General features: G+C 39.0%; 1 protein-coding gene across 1 annotated transcript; it reads left to right on the forward strand.

Annotated features, from left to right (window-relative positions):
- The first annotated feature begins 981 nt into the window (after window positions 1–981).
- Window positions 982–4580, forward strand: LOC133528480 (uncharacterized). The gene is made up of 3 exons (XM_061865871.1): window positions 982–1083; window positions 1993–4265; window positions 4490–4580. The coding sequence occupies exons 1-3, from the start codon at window positions 982–984 to the stop codon at window positions 4578–4580; spliced, it is 2466 nt and encodes an 821-aa protein (XP_061721855.1).
- The last annotated feature ends 7315 nt before the right edge of the window (window positions 4581–11895 follow it).

An 11895-nucleotide genomic window follows, 5' to 3' on the forward strand; every position in this document is an offset into this window, starting at 1 on the left:
TTTGTTTACAAAGACCTACCGCGAAACGCGAAAATCGAAATTTCGTTATCTTGCCTCTTTATCGTTCGAATATGCAAGAGTGATAGAGAGGCAGAAACAAAAATTCGATTTTCCTATTTCGTGGTAAGCCCTCAGAATGTGGTAGTGGCGCCCTCTACGCAGAGTTTTGTGTAATATCCCCTATAGGGAGTATTACTGCAATGTTCTGCCGCCAGAGTGCAGCACTAGCACCTATCGTAAACCATACAGTTATGGAAGGTAGAGTTCAGGAACGCAATCTCCAAAGGCAGAACTTATGCAAAAGTGTCCGGTGGTCAGCTATAAATAATAGTTCCAAATCTCTCCAGAGTAGCGCTAGAGTAGCTGCTAAGAACCTAGGCGTTATTGACGGAGTGAAGTGCGCTGTCTATGATTTGATTTATTTTCAAGTATTGATTTATTTTTTGTAGCGCTACCTATTTAAGGTTTTTTAATGACACTTTTTGGTATATGGAGATTCCATTCCTTATCTCCTTCCGTACATACAGTAACTTATACATAACTGTGCCTGTTCAAGTTAATTAATGCTATTAGTTGTTTACGCCATCTACTATGTATTCACAATAATTATAAAGTCCTAATTTTGCATGTGAACCTATCTATCTTATGTATTAAAACTCATTACCGCGAACAGATGGCGTTACGGGTTCTAAATGTCATCGAGTATAGTTGTTTACTTTAATAAATTGTCTTGCACTACCTATCTGCATGAACGCTGCAGTTTTAATTCTCCCACAACTCTCATCGAACGGTACAAAAGTGGTCCTTACCGAACGGATATAAGAACTATTTTAGTGTGACATCGAAATTAACCTCAAATGTTGTTCACGTTTTAACGAATTTAAATGGATTAATGAAGAAATTAAAGTGAAAAAACTGTATAATAAGTGATAAATAGACTTGATAAGTGTATATAAACGTTGGTGTGCGTATATCTTCATTATGGAGGACTATATAAAGGAACAAGAAAACGTGTACGCGTTGTTGGTGAAAGCTATTTCTAATTACAAGAAATCACCGAAACAAAGATTAACTAGTGGTTATGTACAGTTACGGATGGAAATATTGACCGAATATTGGACTCGGTTTCACAGCAATCACATGGAAATGTTGAAATTAGTATCTAAAAAAGATCGCGGACAGTATGAATATTTCACAAAAGATTATTTTATGGAAGTCGAAGAACAATACATCGAGTTACGGTCAGATATGATGGATTTGTTATTGAAGTTAAATTCACGAAGCGGAGAAAGTGCATCGAGTTCACATAACCCTCCAAATGCCACTAGTATGAGTGATGAAGTTCGTCTGCCGAAAATTAATATCCCACAGTACTCTGGCAGTTATCACGAATGGACTTCGTTTCACGATATGTACACATCGCTAATACACAATAAAACCACACTCAATAAAGTGCAAAAAATGCATTATTTAAAAAGTTGTTTATCGGGTGAGGCGGAACAGTTACTTAAGCATATACCTATCAGCGAGAGTAATTACGACATAGCATGGAATGTTTTATTAAAAAGATACAACAATAAACGAATAATTGTTAACACAATTTTGACACGATTAGTAAATCAACGAAAATTAGCTACGGGAACATCGAAAGGGTTACGAGATTTGTTAGACACCACAAGTGAATGTTTGAATAAATTGAAGAATCAAGATATACAAGTTGATACATGGGATACACTGGTAATTCATTTAATTGTAAATAAATTAGACTCGGAGTCACATAAAGAATGGGAACTCGAGCTCGGGTCCCTAGATATCAGTGAATTACCAACACTAAACATGTTAACCAAGTTCCTGGAAAAAAGATTTCGTGTTTTGGAAATGATACAAGCTCCGTCGTCGACTGCACCTGTAAATAAAAGAAGTTTTCATATAAATAAAAGCGAACAAAAATGCATTTTTTGTAACCCAGACCACCTATTATACACTTGTAAGGAATTTACGAAACTTGCAGTAGATAAGAGAGTGGAATATGTGCAAGGCTGGCGGCTTTGTTTTAATTGCCTAGTACCGGGGCATTCAGTTAAGTTCTGCAAACATCGATCTTCTTGCCGCCAATGTGGGAGAAAACACCACTCTCTGCTGCATAGCACGTGGAGCCCGCAGTCTCAGACCTCTGCGCCGGTTCCGGAGTCATCAACGCCGCTTTTAGAGAATAAAGAAGATATCAAGGAAGAAAAAGAAGATAAAAATAAAAAGATAATTATATCTCACCTCACTACGGGGAATCACGCGCGGCTGATGCCAACTGCATTAGTGCAAGTATACGCTGAGAACGGAGAAAAACACTTGATGAGAGCGCTGTTGGATCCATGCTCACAAGAGTCTTTTATAACTGAGGCCGCGGCACAAAGGCTTCGTTTACGACGTACCTCAGTCAGTGGGCATGTAACAGGGGTTGAGAAGATGAAGACTACACTTAAGTATGTAACTGAAATAGAGTTCTCATCAAGAATCGAGCTGAAAATGAAAATGAAAGCAACTACATACGTTGTTCATCACATCACCGACATTATGCCGGAGAATGAAGTGAAGATGGAAAACTGGAAACATGTCGAGAAGTTGTGCCTCGCAGATCCAACATGTCACACTCCAGGTCACATCGACTTGCTTTTAGGAGTCGAAATTTGGAGCGAAGTTATTAAACCTGGAGTGATCAATGGCCCCTCAGGAACACCTATAGCACAAGACAGTCACCTGGGGTGGATAATTTGCGGGAATGTGAGGACAGAGCACACTGCCACAAAAAACATCGTCAGCATGCATCTTAATGTTGATCTTAATAACATGCTGAAGAAGTTCTGGGAGTTAGAAACCATAGAAGAAGAAAGCCATACACTAACCTCAGACGAAAAGAAGGCAGAAGACATTTATGAGAAGACGCACAAAAGAAGAGAAGATGGTCGTTACGTGGTCAGGCTGCCATTTAGAGAAGATACACCTGTTTTACCACGTGACTCACGAGAGATAGCAGTGAAGAGATGGATGTCGCTAGAAAGAAGATTAGATAAGAATCCAAAATTGAAAGATGATTACAACGACGTCTTAAAAGAGTACCTAGAACTACAACACATGAAGAAAGTAGATGATAAAGAAATAACCGAGAATTGCGTGTATCTACCTCACCACGCTATTATACGGGAAGACAAAGAAACTACAAGAGTGAGAATTGTATTTCATGCTTCATGTGCTGGAACTAATGGGGCTACCTTAAACGATGCATTACTCATAGGCCCTACTCTTCAACAAGATTTACGCGATATACTGCTGAGATGGAGAACACACAAAATCGCATATGTCGCAGACATCATTAAAATGTATCGGCAGATTGAAGTTGATGAGGCAGATACAAATTATCAAAGCATCGTTTGGAGAACCGATACTAAAAAACCGATAGAAGATTACAAATTACTTACCGTTACCTTCGGGACCTCTTGCGCTCCCTACTTGGCCATCAAAACCTTACGTCAAGTTGCGATAGATGAGGGTCAAGAGTATCCTGAAGCACAGCGTATCATATTGGAAGATTTCTACATGGACGACGTTCTGTCGGGGCATGAAACAGAAGAGCAAGCTAAAAGAAATCAGAAAGAAATTACAGCAATTATCAAAAAGGGTGGGTTTGAACTTCAAAAGTGGAGTTCAAATAGTGAAGCATTCATGCAAGAGATTGAACCTGTAAAACGATCTCCAAAGGCCCAAAGAGAAGTAGATGGAAGAGACAGTATTAAGACTTTGGGTATAATTTGGAACACTAAAGAAGACAAATTGCAAATTACGAATAATTTGAAAGACTTACCTGAACAACCAGTCACGAAGCGGAATGTTTTAGCAGATATAGCATCATTATTTGATCCGATGGGTTGGCTGGCGCCTGCAGTAGTCATCGCTAAAACATTCATGCAGAAATTATGGCAATTAGGTGTTGGTTGGGATGAAGAACTCGCAGCTGAAGTGAAGGAAGAGTGGATGAAGTTTAGAAATGAGATTCCTGCACTGACAGAAGTAAAGATAAATCGCTGGGTACATACAAATGCAGACAGAAGTTCGATTGAGGTTCATGGATTTTCTGATGCCTCGATGAGCGCTTACGCAGCAGTAATATACATCCGAGCCATCGACACAGACGAGCAAGTACAAGTATCTCTACTCACGGCTAAAACGAAAACAGCCCCTTTGAAGCAAATATCCATGCCAAGATTAGAGATGTGCGCAGCTGTTCTGCTGTGTAGACTCCTGAAACACGTTGTAAGCATATTAAAAGTTCAAAAACATCAAGTATTTGCCTGGTCGGACTCACAAGTTGTTCTGTCATGGATAAAAGGAGACCCTGGTCGATGGACTCCTTTTGTAAAAAATCGAGTTACTGAAATTAACAAAATGAATGAGATAAACGGGTGGTATTACGTCAATACTAAACACAATCCTGCAGACCCAGCCTCACGAGGAGTTATGCCAAAAAAGCTCTTGGAAAATACACTCTGGTGAGATGGACCGGCGTTTCTCAAAGAGCCAGCCCTTGAACTGCCGGGAACAGTAGTACCTGAAACAGACTTAGAATGCAGAAAAGTTATTAAAACATTGGTTACTACAACTAAAGAAAAGGAAGAGGATTTAATACTTACCTTGATTGCTAAATACTCGTCGCTCGGGAAACTGGTGAGAATAATCGCATACTGTCGAAGATGGATGCTGCATCTGAAAAGAAAGAGAGAAAATAAAGATCATTTACCAACTTACCTGACGACTAAAGAGAGAGATGAAGCACTTACCATTTGCTTAAGACGATCCCAGGAAATCGAATTTCAAGAAGAAATTGATGATTTAAAGAGTAAGAGACAGCTGAAAAGAAAAAGTCGATTGTTGTCACTCGCCCCCTTTTTAGATCCAAAGGGTGTGTTGAGAGTAGGCGGCCGACTTCGCCATGCTGATTTAGAAGCCCAACAGAAGCACCCCATTATAATCACGAAGGACAATGCTCTGTTACCTCTTCTTCTAGCAGAAGCACACAGCAGCACTCTTCATGGCGGTCCACAGTTGATGGTGATGTATCTTCGATCCAAATACTGGCTAATCAACATGACTAATAAAATAAAGAAATATGTACGCAACTGTATCGTTTGTATCCGGCAGAGAGGAGAAACCAGCAATCAGCTAATGGGAGATCTACCTGCTATAAGAGTAAAACCCGCAAAGCCTTTTCTGATCAGCGGAGTAGATTTTGCAGGACCTATAAATGTGCGGATGAGCAAAGGCCGTGGAGCAAAATCCACTAAGGCGTACATATCTCTTTTTGTCTGCATGGTGACCAGAGCGTTTCACATCGAACTCGTGAGTAGTTTAAGTACAGAGGCATTTCTAGCGGCTTTAAGGCGATTCGTATCTAGACGAGGACGATGCGCAGAGATGTGGAGCGACCATGGCACAAATTTCATTGGAGCCAAGAAGGATTTGATAGCCATGTGGCGCCAAGGTCAAGCAAGAATCCCAGATGAGTTTGCAGCCCAGTTAGATAATATGAGGATTACATGGAAATATATCCCTCCTGCAGCTCCTAATTTTGGTGGTATATGGGAGGCCGGCGTAAAATCAATCAAATACCATATGAAAAGGGTAATAGGAAACTCAACGCTCACCTTTGAAGAATTGACGACGTTACTCGCCCAGATTGAAGGATGCCTCAATTCTCGGCCTTTATACCCTCTCAATGACGATCCGGACTCATTACAACCATTAACCCCAGGTCATTTTCTGACCACTGAACAGATTGTTAGTATCCCTGATAATGACTATACGGACTCTAAGATTCACCAGCTATCTAGATGGCAGCTTACGCAAAAGATGTTGCAAGATTTTTGGAGACAATGGCAGAAGGAGTTCTTAACCCGTCTTCAGCAACGTCCTAAATGGAACCGCGTAACCAAAGATCTGGACATAGGCGATCTGGTATTGGTCAAAGATCAACGACTCCCGCCTGGAAGCTGGCCAATGGGCCGTGTTATAGGGAAGCATCCAGGACCTGATGGCTTAACTCGGACTTATGAAATACGGACAATTTCTGGTGTTATTCAAAGATCTATAACTAAATTATGTGTTTTACCTGGTGTAAAGGACTCCGTCCTTTCCGGGGGAGTATGTTCAAGTTAATTAATGCTATTAGTTGTTTACGCCATCTACTATGTGTTCACAATAATTATAAAGTCCTAATTTTGCATGTGAACCTATCTATCTTATGTATTAAAACTCATTACCGCGAACAGATGGCGTTACGGGTTCTAAATGTCATCGAGTATAGTTGTTTACTTTAATAAATTGTCTTGCACTACCTATCTGCATGAACGCTGCAGTTTTAATTCTCCCACAACTCTCATCGAACGGTACAGTGCCTTAAACTGTTTTTTGACAAGTTCTCATAGATAATAAAATATGACATTGATTTATCAAGGCGATTTGCTTATAAAGGGCCTACCGGGAAACACGAAAATCCAAATTTAGTTATCTGCCTCTTCTTCGCTCGAATAAGCAAGAGGGATAGAGAGGTTAGATAACGGAATTCGGATTTTCTTGTTTCGCGGTAGATCCTCAGATTGTGATGGATTCTGGTAGTGGCGCCCCCTACGCAGAGTTTCGTGTATAATATTCCCTATTCCGTATAGGCTCCGATCGCGCCATAATAATAGTGTACCGGCAACTGGGTGCGTAGACAAGATGCCAGTCTATGGAGTGTGGAATTAAGAGGAGTGGCATCTCTTATGGTAGAACTGTTGCAAAAGTGTCCAGCTGTCAGCTATATATAATAGTTCCAAATCTCTCCAGAGTAGCGCTAGAGTAGCTAAGAACCTAGGCGTTATTGACGGAGTGAATTGCGCTGTCTATGATTTGATTTTTTTGTTCAAGTACTCTAGGTATTGTAGCGCCACCTATTTAAAAAAAAAATTATGACACTTTTTGGTACATGGAGATTTCGTTCCTTATCTCCACCTTCCGTATGCCAGTCGTTAACGATCCGTTGCGAACGAAACGCAATTGTCACTGTCGCACTAATATGGAAGAGTGATAGAGAGAGATAACTACGCTACTCTACGGACCATGAACGATTGGCATCTTGTCTACGCACCCTGGTTTGCTGAGTCGATAGGTGTGTTGAGTGATAGTAACAATTTTGAGGTTAGAGCCAGTGGTTTAAATTATCTGTTTGCGTTAGAGCGTGGCTCGTATCTTCGTTAGATGTATTACAGTAGGTACTCGTACCTACAGACAATCAGGTTAACTGCAGCCACAACGCATAAACTAACTCGACACAGATGTTCCGTCGTTATATAAATGTAACACATTTTTGTTACTAGTCTCAGCCTGTGAGTCGTTAAATTGTTTGTTGTACATGCAATCTCTAGTCCTTATATGCTCTTTGCTCTAGTCTGTTTCTAAGCTTCTTACGTTCTTGGCAAGAGAATCAATATCGCCAGCACCTATCGCATGTGACATCAATACATGTGACATCCATAAATCCGGCGTTGTCTAAGTTGGCAGAACTGTGGGGTAGCTAACTTCAAAGAGCATATAATCACTACGCTAACTTGTGTAATAGGGACCGTGCGCGTTGGAGGGTGTGCCATCTTGTGGCCTGAATCGGAACCATAAACATGTACATTTACACGTCACGTGTTTTCTTGTGCATAGTAGTTTCTGCTATCTTGTGGGCTACACCGGAACAATAAACGTCACATTTACACCTCGCGCCAAAAATCTGACGGCTCCTGTGCTGCCTCCTACAGTTCACGCACGCTCCCTATCGGTTGAGTCTGCCAATAGGGAATATAACGCGAAACTCTGCGTAGGGGGCGCCACTACCACAATCCATCACAATCGGAGGGTCTATCGCGAAACAAGAAAATCGAAATTTCGCTATCTAACTTCTCTATCACTCTTGCGTATTCGAGCGATGAAGAGGCAGATAACTTAATTTAGATTTTCTTGTTTCCCGGTAGGCCGTTTGTAAACAAACAGCTATGGAAGGTAGAGGCAAGGAACAGAATCTCCATATACCAAAAAGTATCCGACAAAAACCCATAAATAGGTGGCGCTACAATACCTAGAATACTTGAGAAAAAAACTAATCATAGACAGCGCACTACACTCCGTCAATGACGTCTAGGTTCTTAGCTACTCTAGCGCTACTCTGGAGAGATTTGAAACTATTATTTTAGCTGACAGCTGGACACTTTTGCAACAATTCTGCCTAAGGAGTTTCTGTTCCTTGCCTCTGCCTTCCGTACAAACACCGTTGATGCCTCAATGTCATATTTTATTATCTGTGAAAACTTGTCAAAAACAGTTTAAGGCACAGCATGTATAAGTTACTCTATGTAGAACATTGCAATAATACTCCCTATTGTTTTAAAAATGTACGTTTTGTCATAGGTACTTTTAATTACACTAGTTTCTTAATCTATTGGTGCTCTCTACCTCTAATTCTCTAAACGATTCTGGCTAGGGCTTTGGAGGAGTTTGTTAACTGATTTCGAAAAAAGGAGGGTTGACATTCAGTTCGACAGGATGTTGATGCTACAACTATGGTCCTTATGTTCAATACATAATTAAGTATCCATACATACTAATGTTGTTATTGGTTTGTCTGAGATTATATTATTTCCCCTTTTATGAAAATATTTCGGTTTAGAATTGGTTCATTCAAAAACAGTCTCACCGAAAAAACAGAATAAATAATAGTACTATAACTATACAGAAATGACACATCCTATAAACCCGAAGTTTGACAGCGATTCAGGGACGAATACTGCTGTCCCTTTCTAATTTATGGTACTATCCGTTTCGGCTATTTAGGGTTGTCAAAATTCAAGTCATTATCTTATCTGTGGTTGAGCACGTGTTGGATTTGCCATTATGAAATCGCATAATTGTAACATTTTATTCAAACATTTAAAATACGGCATAATGTCGGTAGGCGAAGAAACGAGTAGATCATGCCATTTACCTGAACCAGGTATAAAAGGATGATGCTCGCTGGCGAGCGGTCACTTGTTGTGCTACCAGCGCCACGGACAGAGATAAGTACCTTAATCTGATTATTTATTTTGTACTGTATATTTAGATACATTCATTACTGAAAATGTGGCTTAGTGTTAGAAGTATAATATTATGATTATCGTTGTTTATTAAATACTTTTACTGCTATTAAAGTATGATTTTTTAAATTATAGCTTATTTAGTTTAAATTACACCTTTTAGCCCATTTAACATGTGATTCATGTATTGCCAATAAATAAGTATCTCTCATATGAACTAAATAGCTTTACTCGCATTTGCCTAGTAAATAATAATTATTTTAACTAAAAGTAAAACAATGGAAAATGACATTTGTCTTTTTTCTATTCAGTTCACGGTGTTGTTTTATTAGTATTGTTTATATTGTGTTGTTGTATATTTATTCGTTTTTAAAACAGTAATAAAAATCACTAGCTTTCAACAATGAGGCAGTTGTATTACCCTTTTTTATCTTACTCAGCTTCATTTGTTATTTTAAATAAAACTTTTCTATGTCTATGTCTATGTCTATTTAGTTATGAGATCCCTTATAAATTCCTAATAGTAACATTTTATATATATATACAAAAATAAGTCACGCATAGGGACATCAAGTTGTGCCAACCCTAATAATTGCTCAGAGCAATGCTGAGCCGAGAATGCACGAAAGGCGCCTGCCGAAAATAAGATATTTGATTTGAGTTAGTTTTCGGCCATAATTGGGAGATTTTGAACTATAGTTAGCTCGTAAAACTACCTACTTTACTTACTTTTTCGCCAAAAATATTTGTGGCAACTTGAAATTGTAAAATACCAACGTAACATTTCAATTAAAGTTCACCTACAATGTATCACGAATTTACAATTTGGACGGAATGTCGAATTCATTAAGTTTTTCAGCACCGAGTATCAAAGTGCTTTTAAAAATAAAAAGAGAACATCATAAATAAGGGAAACGTGACTTGAAAAGGACTTTATTCGGACCACGGACTTAATGAAAAACCGGACAAGTGCGAGTAGGACTCGCCCACCGAGGGTTCCGTAGTATACATATAATACAATACAATACAAATCCTCTTTAATGCACAACCTCAAAATAACATTTACAGAGAGACATACATGAAGACAGAGGTGACAACAGGCGGTCTTACCGCTAAAGAGCGATCTCTACCAGACAACCTTTAGGTAGCGGAGAAGTGATAATATTAATTTAACTATTTAGATTAGTATTTGTTGATATAGCGGCAACAGAAATACATCATCTGTGAAAATTTCAACTGTCTAGCTATCATGGTTCATGAGATACAGCCTGGTGACAGACGGACGGACGGACAGCGGAGTCTTAGTAATAGGGCCCCGTTTTACCCTTTGGGTACGGAAATATACTGCCCATATTAATTAATTTGTTTTGTTTTTTAAAGTTAGTTTTAGTGTCTTTGTTTGCTTTTTTTGTCTATTATGTGCATGCGTTTTTGTTCTAGATTTGAAGTTTTGACATAGTGTAATGATTTTTGTGCTTAGTTGTAAAACACAACTGAGTCCTACATTTGGAGTATAAAATAAACCGAACTATATGGTTATTTCGAAGTTTATGCAAAAAACTAGTTCCGATCCCTGGTTCGGGCGTCCGCTAGCTGGCGCGGGTGCACGAAGCGGGCGGGCGCACGCGCGCGGGTGTCATTGTAGGTAAAATCCGCCGCAAGCGTCGGCGTCAGTTAGTGGCATTCATGCTATTTTTCGTTAACCTGCCCACCCGCTCCGTGCACACACCCGAGCTAACGGACGCTCTTAGCGAGAGTAAACCTTTAGTAACAGGGTTTCATTTGCTACAGTACCTTAAAAAAGATTAAAGCTCTTTCATGGTTTTCGAGTTATTTATTCATCCGTGCACATGGTGGTTTTTTGTACTTCAAATACTTTGAGATGAATAATTACAAGTACATATCCTTTTTATTTAATTTATTTATATGAACATTAGAAAATAAGAGAGGCTGAACGACAGACTTTCAGGAAAGTATTAACGTTGATATAATGAGAAGAAAAAAAATGCCATATGTCATTATGACAAACAATTGTGAGCAAGTTTTTATTTAAGTAGCTAAGTGTGCAGTGTGTGTGTACTGAAAAATAGGTTGATTTACGATTTTTCCGTGTGTTGAATAAATCACTAATAATACTCATTATTATTGACCGTAGGCAGAAAACCAAGAGTATTTAAGTTAATAACGGATGGACATAGTCGCACTTTTTTCACCTTTTTGGTACGGAACCCTAAAAACTAAGAATTGAAATGCCGCTCCCATACCATCTAAGCTACGGTCTCATTTTAAAACGACATCCTGAAATAACATGATTGTTTGTCATGATCATTATAATCAGGGACCCGTCCACCCCTTCCCAGAAAAAATATAGTTATATAACTATAAAATAAAATAAATAAATAAATATTATAGGACATTATTACACAAATCGACCAAGTCCCACAGTAAGCTCAATAAGGCTTGTGCTGAGGGTACTTAGACAACGATATAATATATAATATATAAATATTTATAAATTCTTAAATACATAGAAAACACCCATGACTCAGGAACAAATATCCATGCTCATCACACGAATAAATGCCCTTACCAGGATTTGAACCCGGGACCATCAGCTTCGTAGGTAGGGTCACTACCCACTAGGCTTCTTAGAAAGGACCTTAAACCTAAAAGTCCAGGTTTATAAACCGTTAGCATTAAGTGATAAAACTGTTTGTGTGTTCCTCGAGCAGCGAGTTAATGTAGCGGCTAT

Source organism: Cydia pomonella, chromosome 19 (assembly GCF_033807575.1).
Source record: "Cydia pomonella isolate Wapato2018A chromosome 19, ilCydPomo1, whole genome shotgun sequence".
NCBI classification, from domain to species: Eukaryota; Metazoa; Arthropoda; class Insecta; order Lepidoptera; family Tortricidae; genus Cydia; species Cydia pomonella.

What these genes read in the sequence shown, in the direction of transcription:
- LOC133528480 (XM_061865871.1), top strand. Translation starts at nt 982, where the DNA reads ATGGAGGACTATATAAAGGAACAAGAAAACGTGTACGCGTTGTTGGTG. An exon ending in AAAGATTAACTAGTGGTTAT is followed by an intron (nt 1,084 to 1,992) that starts GTACAGTTACGG and finishes TACACTTGTAAG; the next exon opens with GAATTTACGAAACTTGCAGT. An exon ending in TCCATGCCAAGATTAGAGAT is followed by an intron (nt 4,266 to 4,489) that starts GTGCGCAGCTGT and finishes ACAATCCTGCAG; the next exon opens with ACCCAGCCTCACGAGGAGTT.